Genomic DNA, 13,142 nt, shown 5'->3' on the forward strand with positions numbered 1-13,142 from the left:
GGAGAGGTCTGTGTGTCATGTGGGACCCTCGCTGGCAGCTGGGGATTGAGCTGGCGCTGCAGAGGCTGCGGAGCCCAGCGCTCAACCGCTGCACCAGCAGGGGAGGCCCTCTACTTGAAATCTTTATCACAAGTGACCCCTGCTTTCTGTGGAAAGCAATAACTGTGATGTATATGGCCAGTAATAAATTTTATTTAACACCTAAAATAAGTATTGTTTAAAAGTAAAATCATTTTCTTCTTTGTACTTTAAAAGTAAAAGGAAAGATAAAGAATAAATGAAAAATATTTTTTCCAATAAAGTCACTCTCTTGATTCTGGAAATAAAATATTTTAATTCAGTTTCACTTAAAAAATAAAAGCAGCTTTCTTACTCCCACAATGAACATATTAACCACATTTTCACATACAGAAAGCTTAGGAACATTTAACTGTTTACAAGACATGTCACTGTATAATATACTTACATTCATGAGAAGTATACGAATTACACAATTATACATACATACTTATGACTGTTGCATCTGGTACCTTTTATAACTAAGATGTAATATGCTTATCTTCTAAAAGTCAGTTCATATATGATGGTCAGGAGAGTCTCTTGAAGAATTTTAAAAGTTGTATTCATATGAGAATTTATTAATTTTTCTAAATGTAAGCTTCAAGCTAAGTTTTAGCAATTTAAATTACCTGACTGGCAATGGATGGAATTCTTAACAGGTTGAATAGTCTGCTTTATAGCTTAAGTCATTTCAAGTGCATAATTATTTGTGCATCAGGGGTTAAAAAAAGCACCAAGGATAATAAATATTTTCCACATCAAAGATGAAATCACAACACAATGATATCAATTCTCTTCAAAAATCTAATCATATGAGAAGTCCATTTATTTCAAATGCTCAATCTTTAAGCTTTTTTTGGTGAGATCAACTGATACACTTAGAGACAGAAATGGAAATGGTAAAAACAGTGTGACACATAATACCTACTAACTATAGAATTGAGATATTCTTCTCACATTGATGATTTCCATTTTTGAACTGAGTTCCTTAGATCTAAAAAGAACTCAGAAAATGAGTATAACATTTATGAACTTGTCAACCATAGCTCTTAAAAGAAACTCTAAAGATATCTTTCTTGCCAATATAAGCAAAAATTTTCCTGATGAGCAGAAGCACCTTATGGTAAGGAAACAGATAAAGAAATTATTTCATACAAATTTATATGCATAAAGGTATAGGTATCCCAGCTGTATATGTATGTAATATTTTAAATAACACAAAATAAAAAAATTCAAAGAACAGATTGAAAAAAACAAACCCATATGCTAATATGCTAATACTCCAGTTATTAAATATTGCAGCATATATGTAATTATAACAACTGGGGGCAGGGGTGCTTCTAATCTAAATGGTCAGTGAAATATCTTGGGAAATATACCTTTTAAAAGTTCCCAGTATGTAATCCCAGCTATAAATTTTAATCCAAGCTACAGGTTTTTATAGCCAAGATGAAATCCTTTGAAAATGAAAGTATACAGAGGTCACCTTAAAGATTCTTTAATAAATAGCTTTACACTATGACACCAGTTCAGGATATCTGGGCTTTCATGTTCCTTTTCTTCAGAAAACACAGGCACATGGTAAACATCATATTAAAACGACAGACCTTTATCACCATAAGTTTTGGTACTTATAAAATGCTAATAATCATTTCCAGATCATAACAAAAGTTCCTTATCTGAATACATACAAAGAATTCTCCAGATTTAACATATTTTTAAATGAATACAGAGATATAAAGGGAAAAACATAAATTACTTGCTTTGACAGTCTCCAGTCAAGGCTTAATAAATAAATGTACTTTCTACTTAGCATGACATTTTCTTAAATATAAGGAGTTCTGCTTCTGCTAAGAGGATTTCATTTCTTTTTCCCAGTAGGTTTTTTGTGATCATGCGTTTCTGTTTTGCTAGTTATACCCTTTTTTCGAGATGAGGTATTAGAAACAACTGCACTGGAAGGTCCACTGGTAGCTATACAAAAAAAAGAAAAAAAATACTGTTTAGATTTACACAAGCACTCTAAATTCAAATAAGAATGCTGAGTGACAAAATTATTCATTTTATGTTATAATTGCAATGTAAACGATACATTGTAAACATTTAATATAGCATTTTGGGGGAACTTTTACTTTTTAGAATTTAGTGTCAATTCAGAAAAGTAATTGTCAGTGAACTGCTCACCAAAACCAATTATCTTTTAACTTTGTATTCTTCTTTTGAAGAAAATGGAAGAATTTATTCTATTATTTTAAACTACCAACTATTGTGCCAACAATCTTCAAATTTACACTTCTGGACCAGGGCTTTTACCCTTACATCAAAAAATATATATCCTATAATATCAAACTAGAAATCCCTATATAGATATCTGACAAGAAGCATAAACTTAACTTGTCTTAAACTGAACTAATCATTTTCCTAACTTTCTCCTATATTTCTTATTATCACTATCCAGAAAGCTAAAAGGTTAGAAAACTAGAAATGATTTTCACTTAGGGCTAATCCTTCACTATCCAAACTAACACCAAGCCTTTAATGAGTTATTTAAAAGCTATTTTAAATAGACTTATACCGACTGGCAGGGATGGGAAAGCTCCTGTTAGAACAGTACTCAGACCAGATAGTAAGTATAAGCTCAGGTAAAATTTGAAAAACAACCACCTAAACACAATGAAGATGGAACAAAAGCAGGCATACACTGGAAAAGATTCAACACTTGGAAGAAAGGAACAACATGGGATGGGTTTTTTAATAGCCTTTGGTCTAAGGACAATATTTAGTCTTTATCTGTGGAATGTCTAAAATTGCAACAAGAAAACCCCTAAGTCTTACCAGCATGAAGAACCAGAAGACAAATATTAGGGCAACTGTAGCTGCTAGAAAGTATGGTGGCATATCCTAGAAAGGGAGAGAGCTCAACAAATCCTGATAAAATGTATGACAGAGTAAGATCCAAGGGGTTCAGCTGAGGCTAAAAGAAGTGAGGTGAAATTTGAGCTACTAACCACTTTGAGGGACACAGTTTTGTAATCGAGTTCAGTCAAGTTGTTAACTCTGCTTTTTTTAAAAAAAACAAAAACAAAAACCCAAACAAACCAAATCCCTTTAAAGGAACATAACTGAAACAAAAGAGTCCAGAATTTCTATGAATTTCTATGTTGATGGTACAATCTAAAATTATTCAATAAATGAAAAAAGAGGAAAACATTTTTCTTCTTGAGAACAGGTAAAGTGACAGAGACCAATCTTGACATCAGCCAGATGAGCAGACAAGAATTTTAAATCAACTATTTTAACTATGCTCAAAAACAATGGAAAATATGCTGATACTGAAAAAATATATAGGAAATCTCTGGAATAAAGAAAGAACCACTGAAAGGCCTAACTTTACTTACCCACATCAGTGGCAGAGTTCCCAGTGTGCCAGGCTGTACCAGTACCCTCACGTATGCAAAGCTCATGGAGGAAATTTCACATGCCCCATGTGCCCTGTCTTGTCCTGGATGGCTGACACCCAGCCTGTTCTACTGAATGCAATATCTACTCTTCCAGCCATGCTATTTTTTGCTTGCTCCCACTTCTTCCCCTCAGCAGCCACCAACCCTAATTCAAGATCTTTATGGTAGTGCTGGGACTATTTTGGAGAACTTCTGGGTCTTCCTTTGAGCAAAAATATTTTTTTAATAACAGTTTTTAGGGGAGGTGATTCCAAGCTCTCTATTATGCCAGTTGTATCTTTAACTTCTGAAAATACAAAGTAATTTAAGCATAATCCCTATAATAACCACTAACTGAAAATTGAGAATAGAGGCCCAAGTATACCTGTTATCTTAAAATATGCCAAGTTCAAATGTTAAGCCATAAAAAAAAAGTCTCACATTTAAAAGACTGACATACATTGTATGTTCCTTTTTTTTTTTTTCTTTTTCGTTTTTGTATGGACATGTGTTTTTATTTCTCTTGGAATTGCTCCATGGTATAACTCCATGTCTAACATTTTGAGGAATTACCAAACTGTTTTCCAAAGTGGCTGGACCATTTTACAATCCTGCTAGCAATGCACAAGGATGTTTCTTTTTTTTATAATAAATTTTATTTTTATATTCCCCATATAATTGCAACCCCCTTATTTTGACCCCAATCCCTCCTCTCCCGCCCCCTACCCCCCATAGAGTGTCTCTGGTTCATAGTTTTTTGTTGATTTTGATTAACTGCAATAGGAAATTATTTTATGAGTCCAGAATTATCCTGATATCAAAACTTCAAAAATGTTACCAAAAAAAAAAAAAAAACAAAAAACAAGAGACCAATAACCTTCATGAATACAGGTGTGAAGATGTTCAATACAGCACACTACATCAAGATATATATATGTAAATCATGTGCCATGACCAGGTAGGGTTCATCACCAGAATGTAAGGTTGGCTTAATTTACATTTGAAAAGTCAAATACAACTCCATTTATTACATTTTTATGGATATCACAACCTTGCAACTTTCCTTTTACTATTGCTATGTAATGGGCATAGCAATAGTACCTTAAGAGTACATAAAGGACTGATCACAAAAATCTGCAAAGAGCTGATGAGACTCAACAACAACAAAGAAAATAATCCAGTCAAAAAATGGGCAGAAGAGCTAAAAAGAAACTTCTCTGAAGAGGAAATGCAAATGGCCAACAGGCATATGAAAAAATGTTCAACATCACTTGCAATCAGGGAAATGCAAATCAAAACTACCATGAGATACCATCTTACACCAGTGAGAATGGCACATATTAAAAAAACTAGCAACAACAAATGTTGGCGAGGGTGTGGAGAAAAAGGAACTCTCGTGCACTGTTGGTGGGAGTGCAAACTGGTCCAACCACTGTGGAGAGCTGTGTGGAGATTTCTGGACCTACTAAACATAGAGCTTCCATATGATCCAGCAATTCCACTCCTAGGTATTTACCCAAAGGACACAGAAACATTAATTCCAAAGAGCACCTGCACCCCTATGTTTATAGCAGCACTGTTTACAATAGCTAAGCTTTGGAAACAACCCAAATGCCCAAAAATAGATGACTGGATCAAGAAGATGTGGTACATATATACCATGGAATATTACTCAGCATTCAAAAAAGATAAACACATGCAATTTGCAGCAACATGGATGGCGCTGGAAGGGATCATGCTCAGCGAAATAAGCCAAAAAGAAAAAGAAAAATACCGGATGGTCTCACTCATAGCAGGAATCTAGAAAACTTAAATAAGGGACCAGGAAAATGAATATAAGAAAGTAAAAATCAAAATCAACAAAAAACTATGAACCAGAGACACTTTTTGGGGGTGGGGGCGGGAGGGGAAGGATTGGGGTCAGAATGGGGCGTTTGCAATTGTATGGGGAATATAAAAATAAAAAAAAAAATAAATAAAAAAAAAAATAAAGTAAATGGTATTAAGCCCAAAAAAAAAAAAAAAAAAAAAAAGAGTACATAACCTCTTAAGGTTATGTTAAAAACTATGAGAATAACAAAGTGCTTTGCTATATAGAGAAAGAACTACAAAAGAGTTAACTTTGAGTATATATGGAACACCTCATAATTCACTTTAAAAAAAACTTTTTTTAACTAATAAATTCTTATCTCTAGGCATAGGAACAAAATGATTTCCAAATTAATTCCTGACTCCTCCAAAAAATTTGGCTCTGGGTATAAATTTGCATTCTATCCAAACCCCAATTTTTTATTTTATACATTTTTTACATCATTTTTCATTTTTGCACAATGTATGCATTTTCAGCTTCGTTATAGTCCCCATACAATTCCCAACCCCCTTGTTTTGATCCTACTCCACCCTTTCCCCCTGTAGTGTGTCTCTGGTTTATAGTTGCTTGTTGATATTCACTTTTAAGATACTTTTTTTTTTAAAAGCTCAAAACTTTATTTATAAAAATAGATATATAAATTAAAACCATACTAGAATACTACCTTTATCCTATCACATTGGTAAAAATTCTAATCATTTAACAATGTATCTTATTGAAACTATGGGGAAATGGGATTTTTTTTTAAATTTTTTCATTTTAATTAATTATTTTAATTTAAGATACTTTTTCAGTTTTCTATAGTTGCATGGACAGATTTAGAATGTACAAGTCTCAGGGCCCCCTTTGTGGCCTAGGGGTTAAGTCTCAGCACTATTACCGCTGCAGCCTAAGTTCGATCCCTGGCCAGGAAGCTAACCCACATGGAGCAGCAGACCTCTCCTGTCTTGCCTGCTGCTCCCCTCCAACTCTGTCTCTGGTGAATCCTCTCACCCCCTCACCTGTGTCCTATACCTCAGTTCTTCTACGCAAAAATAAATAAAATCTTTTTTTAAAAAATGAATGTACAAGGTTCAAATCTGGCCCTGACCTATAAGTCCTAGTAATCTGAGAGAGCTATGATCAGGTAGGTAGAACAAATGAGTAGTACAGTCATTGGAATTCTTCTTTTGATAGTCATATAATATAACATCAATAGAGGGGTTGGGTTGGACTTTGAAAATTAGGAAGTAAGAGAGGGAACATCTTAGAAAGCAAAGAAATGACATGAGTCCTAGGGGAATTTATTTGGGGAGTGGCAGAGGACATATTTGCTATGGTGTAACGACAACAATAGCAGCTAACATTTAATGAGTGTTTAGTACATGTGCCAAGTACTTTATATATGCTGTTGTATTCATTTCAGATAGCCTTATGAAAGAAGTACTATTACTCTGATTTTATGACCATGAAACCATGGATCAGAGGGGTTAACTTGCCCAAGTTCATATACTAATAAATGGCAGAGCTGAGATTCTAATCTAAGTCCCTTTGACTTCCCAGCATAAACTTTTAACCAAAAAATATATGAAAGCATTAAAAAGAAGAAAAGAATACAGATATTTTCAATGAGGATACAGCCAAAGCCTTGGAACTATGCAAATATTCTTTGAAGAAAAAAGGTGTAGGTTAAGAGAAAAATGAACATAGGTGAATGCCCGTCTGGGATAGCAAGTTAGGAAGAAACCTCAAAAACAAGAAAAGTAGAAGAATCAGAGAAATATTAAAAACACCTAGATAGAATAATATTTTGATTGAACATCAGGATTAGAGAACATTTCTGGAATGATCAACAATACAAATAAGTTAAAAAAGAAAAAAAGCTGATAAAAAGTAGCTAAATTTAGTAATCTTATATTCACACTAAGAATGGAGAGATTAAATGCTGTAACAAAACAGGAAAAAAATCTTTATATAAAATGATTAAAATGATGCTTAGGCTAAATAGAAAAGCATAAGAAGAGAAAATAGTTCATAAATTAATTTGGACAAAAGTATGAGTATGAAATACTTTATAATAGATAAGAGGAGGTAAGGGGAGTAATTAACAGAGGAAAAAATACAAATATTTCAATAGGCAGAAATAAGATTTCGAACCTTAGGGTTATTCTTTACACTGTAAGGAAATATAACGATCCTCCTTAAAAACAGATTTTACATTTAAAAAGTATTACTACTCCAATTGCTACACAGAATTAACAAATTCACACACTCCTAACCTGGTTTACTGCTTGTTTTAGCACACTTTAAGGTAGTTGGTGGCGTTGGGAGGATCTTTGCAGGTGTGTATGTATTTAAAGATACTTTTCTTCTCATTACTGGACTGGTACGGGAAGCTGCAGAGGCTGAAAAACAAAGTAAATATGCATGGTAATTCAATAATATCCTGCAAGTCTATCTTTACATTTTCTTTTTTAATTGGGGTAACTTTGCTTTACAAACTCTATATGATTCAAAGGCATAGGATCATAACTCTTCAAATGTACGTAACCATGCCAAGGCACCCACCATAGTCCACTGGGCCCCTCCATCACCTGCTCTCTATCCTTCTCAGGTAGCCTCAATTCTAGTCAGATTTCTAGGATTTGTTATTGGTTTGCTTCTGTTGGACTCTGTTCTGTTTTTCTCTGTTTCACATATATGTGAAACCACCCAGTGTTTCTTTCTCCTGACTTATTTCTGTTAGCATTGTCTCCTCTAGTTCCACTCATGTTATTCCAAATGGCAAAAGTTTGTCTTTTTTTATAGCTGAGTAGTTAGTAATCTATTGTGTATTTATGCCAAATATTCCTAATCCACTCATTTGTCCTTGGGCACTTAGGTTGTTTCCATAATGTGGTTATTGTAAATAGTGCTTTAGTGAATATAGGAATACATATATCCCTTAGAATTAGTGTTTTGCATTCTTTGGGTAGATATCTATGAGTGTAATTGTCATGTCATATGGTAGATCTATTACTATATTGAGAAACCTCCACATTGCTTCCACACGGGCTGGACCAGTCTACATTCCTACCAACAGTGTACAAGGGTTCCTTTTTCTCTGTACCTTCCAAATCAACCCCTGCTGTTTCTGGTCTTTTTGATATAGGCCATTCTCACAAGTGTGAGGTGGTATCTCATTGAGGTTTTGATTTGCATTTCCGTGATAAGTGACGATGAGCATGTTTTCCTGTGCTTGTTGCCCATCTGTATGTCTTCTTTGGAGAAGTGCTTCTTTAATTCTCATTTTTTCATTAGGTTCTTTATTTTCTTTTTGTTGAGTTTATGACTTCTTGGCTAGTTTGTTTTCTTTTCTTTGCAAATTTTGGGAATCAACCCCTGTCAGATGTCTGATGCACAAATATTTTCTCCCATTCAGGAGGGATTCTTTTTATCGATAGCTTCTTTCCCTGTGCAGAAGCTTTTCAGTTTGATGTAATCCCATTTGTTTATATTCTCTTTGCCATTGGAGATGAATACACAAAGAGATCGCAGAAGATAATGTGCCTATGTATTTTTTCCTTCTATGTACTTTATGGTTTTATGTCTTACATCCAAGTCTCACTTTAACAATTTTCTTATGACAAATTGAGTGGTCCTATGAATACATATAATAGGGGAAAATAGATAATGCCTACAAAATAAATTCTGTAAAACTGTCTTTCCTATAATAAAGTTTTCTTGTACTCCTGGTCAAATAACTGTTCTATTTATATTGTAAACAACAAGCATTTACCAGTATTTACCAGAGGAATACCAATAAGAATACAGCAGCACACTTAATTGTATTCTTCCCTGATAGAAACTTAAATTTTTAAGGGATGGCAGAGAGCTGATGGCATAGTTTTATTGCCTGGAAACAGACAACAAAGAGTTCCAAATTGTTTTTCTATCAAAAAAAAAAAAAAAAAACAAGTAGTGATTCAGAATAAAATAATGAGATAATAAGTAATTAAATAAATCACATTGTCATCCTATAGCACCAAGTTCAGATTTATCTTCAGGAATGGGATTGTCATTTTCTAGTCAAGGTGAGGAAACTGAGGTAGAAAAGCAAAGTGGGATAATTCTTAAATACTCAGACCTTTCGAAAAGATAGGCCAGAGTGAGAAAAATGGCAACATGAGTATATGGGTTCCTAAACAAGAGGATTTAGGGAGATAAAAATAGATTAGTCCATCTGTGCTAATTTTGGGGATGAATCTGATAGCAATAAATAATGTATCTCTGAAAAATCAATATGTGGGCCAATTATGGAAAATGTGTCTTATATGGTTGATGATTCACTCAATGAATATAAATTCCACTGGCAGAAGTCCAAATGTTCTTGGGAATATAGTTTGAAGGCCAATGAACTAGATCATCTCTAAAGTTTATTCAATTCTACTAACCAGTGAATTTTACTTTTTCATCTAGTTCCCTTATTAAGAAATGGCATGAACTCAAGAAAAAGCTGAAGGGATCGGGGTATACAACTTGCAGCCATGAAACAGAGACGAGCTAATTAGAAGGGAAAAAGGAATTTAATGTACCTTAATTGTATATACATTCTGATGAATTCAATAACCACAGAAATGAAGTCATTATAATATTATAGCACCAGAGAACAGATCTTTAAAGACTATCTTTTTGTATATATTTCTTTCTTTCTTTTTTTTTTATAGAGGCATGTTTTATTTATTTATTTGTTTGTTTGTTTTGTTTATACATGCACTGGGTACAGTAGTCAGAAGTGCGGGAGGGTGACAGAATTCACCAGAGCCAGAGCGGGGAGGAGAGCAGGCAGAAGGACCGAAGTACACTGCTGAGGGGAGCAGCGGGCGGCAGGAGAGGTCTGTGCGCCATGTGGGACCCTCCTCCGGTGGCCGGGGAGCAGCCGGGGATCGAACAGGCGCCGCAGAGGCCGCAGGCAGCATCGCAACCCAGCGCTCAACTGCTGCGCCACCAGGGAGGCCCGTCTTTTTGTATATATTTCACCAAGATTTTCTTTCCAAAACAAATGTCATCACTGTTGTTATTATCTTTAAGTCATTCACTTTACATCTTCTAAATTCTCAATAGCATTGTTATTTCCCCTAAGTTTTTATTCACTCAGTAGAATCTTTCTTTCATCTTTATTTTAATATTTCAAATTCCTGCCCCAAGGGAGCAGTGAAACAAAGTATAAAGAGGCGTAAAAGGGTAAATGAGAATTTATTTAGGTTTTCTCTTACATTCTGAGGCGTAATCTTGCCTATTCTATCATCTAAAGGAGACAAACATCCTTGAAATCCCTGACTTTGACACAGCTTGGAGAAGTGATTTCATTTGGAATCTCATCAATGCTCAGCATCAGACATTCACATGCAAATTTTGAAATTAAACCCTACTTCCCAAAACCACTCCCCAAGTGACATATTTTAGAACCTCAACCAAAATACCTATCCATTACCATTGATGATTGAAAGCTGGCCTCTATTACAGAAGTAGAAGAAACAAGAAAGACCATAGTACCGCAGAAATATAAGGGGCGTCTCTGGAGAGAGTACACTGTGGACTGAGTTCTCTATAGTAATAATAATGGGGTAACCCAGGAAAGGGAAGAAGATAATAACAAGACATAAAGTGGCTTTCATTCCAAGACCTCCGATTTTGTTCTTGGGAGAAATATATTTACAACGTTCTCCTTTAAAACAGGAGAATGATATAATAGAAAGTTTGGAACTTTCCTAAGATATAAGTAGTACTAGCAAGATTCTTAACTCTAAGTAGAACATTCTCTTCCAAAACTAACACATCTCAAACTGGAAATTCCAACATGGTGAAGGATCTTACATAGTTGAAAATGGGTAGTCAGCTAACTTCTCACATTTAAAATGGTAGCCCTGAACATTTTCCAAAATGATATGCCACAGGATACTGCTGTATGCTTAATTGTATTACCAGAAAAGTATCTTGGTGACTGTAGTGTGGTAAAATACACCTGAAAAGGTATGAACCTATACTTCTTAATCAGATACAGTGTTGTAAACTGAAATACAAGGAGATTATAACTATAAATACATGGATTTTAAAGACTTAGCTCAGAAAAGAAAAATGTGAAGTATCTTCTTAAAAATTTTATGATGATTACCTTCAAGATTATAATATTATGGAGTTATGTATAAAATATATAATTAAAGTTTAAAAGGTATTTTCTAAAAAAAAGTTTTGGAATATCTGGATATAGAAGACCCTTACAAGATATGCTAATGTAACTACATCTCTCCAAAGGATGGTACAATATAACATATAATTTCCAAAATATACTTAGCATGGCAATTGAACCCCTTTTCTTTACACACACAGATTAATCTCTTTAGTGTATTTTCTGGAGCACACAATTTGAAAAACTGTCATAATTTGTTCTCTTTAGCCAACAGCATTTTCTGAATTAATATGACTATTGACCAAAAGTGGTGAGGGAATGGGCATGTGTGCATTAATGTAGACATAATTTATTAATTTTTTAAAGTTCATTATAAAATAACATATAATAGGAATGTGGGCAAAATGACCATATTTCTATATTATGTTGTTGACTTCTATTGCTGGATCTTAGATTTTTTTCCATTTTGTAAGTTAAATGCATTTTGGGAGAAGTCAAGAAAAGAAGTACCTTGAATATTGTCCAAATAATATCCAAATGTTCATTTATATCCCCTTCTCTTCTAAAATTTTATGTACTACCATTATTTGTATGGTTTCATATTTTTTTTAATATTTGATAATATCTCCTCCCCAACAATCAAATGAATAAAAATGAAGGTAAATTTTCCTACCAATTTCAGGAGTCCTCCGTGGAACTTCATTTGATGGAGAAGCAATGGAAGCAAGAAATTCATCCACCTGCTTTAAAGACAGGGCATTGTGAAGAGTTTCTAGAGGACAAATAGATGGCACCATGGAATACAACTCAAAGCCTGGGGGGAAAAAAACAAAATGAAAAGAAAAGTTGGACATTTAAAAATGTAATTAATTAAAATGGAAGACCATTGTTTAGAACTAGAAAGTTTAGGTCTTTTTAATCTATTACATGCAAACACATAATATTCTGAAGTCATGACACCAGATGCTATGCAATATGGGGTTGGAACAAGATGTGACAAAGATTTCATTTAAATGTAATCACATAGTATAGCATGCACACAATTTCATTCTATATTTTGGTAAAATCTAAAAATAATAAAGAAAAAATCGGGGCGGGAGCAGGATAGACAAAAATATAATATTTCAGCATTTATTTTTTTTAAATCAGGATTATTTGATAGGTGATTAAACTGATGCCATGATGTGTCCCTGGTGCCAGGATGCTAAAGGTAATTTACTGAAAAACAACTATGTAAATAACTGTGAAGAGTAATTTTAAATACTTTCCTACTTATACCGAGGCCAACTATACTCAGTTACCCCAAACAACATTCATTCATTTACGCTGGAATTAAAACCCTAAAACATATTTCACATACCTTTAAGAATTAACATAATAATTCTATTGTTGGAAGCTGTCACCTGAGTAGTCAGGCCAAGTAAAACACAATACAGAATACAAATACATCTGCATTCAACAATGGCACAGAAATACAAAAATTTCATGAAACAAACCATGCAGTTATGTATTCACACCATCAATGAAACAAAAGCATTTAAACATAGGTTTTTTTTTTTTAAACAAACAGGATAAAGTTGTTTTTTAAAATAAAAATTGCCTGTTTATTTTAACTTTTTCAACT

General features: G+C 33.8%; 1 protein-coding gene across 3 annotated transcripts in view; it reads right to left on the reverse strand.

Moving 5' to 3' along the window:
- Positions 1-322: 322 nt before the first annotated feature.
- Positions 323-13,142, reverse strand: part of PPIP5K2 (diphosphoinositol pentakisphosphate kinase 2) — a 68,683-nt gene continuing 55,863 nt past the window's right edge. For all 3 annotated transcript variants that reach the window (XM_037530100.2, XM_037530107.2, XM_037530102.2), the window contains 3 exons: positions 12,192-12,332; positions 7,629-7,754; positions 323-2,034 (listed from right to left, as the gene is read on the reverse strand). In XM_037530100.2, coding sequence (XP_037385997.1) covers positions 1,922-2,034; positions 7,629-7,754; positions 12,192-12,332 — 380 coding nt within the window. In that variant the 3' untranslated portion in view covers positions 323-1,921. The remainder of the gene's footprint in view (positions 2,035-7,628; positions 7,755-12,191; positions 12,333-13,142) is intronic.

Source organism: Talpa occidentalis, unplaced genomic scaffold, assembly GCF_014898055.3.
Source record: "Talpa occidentalis isolate TD23 unplaced genomic scaffold, MPIMG_talOcc4v2.1 talOcc4.6, whole genome shotgun sequence".
NCBI lineage: Eukaryota > Metazoa > Chordata > Mammalia > Eulipotyphla > Talpidae > Talpa > Talpa occidentalis.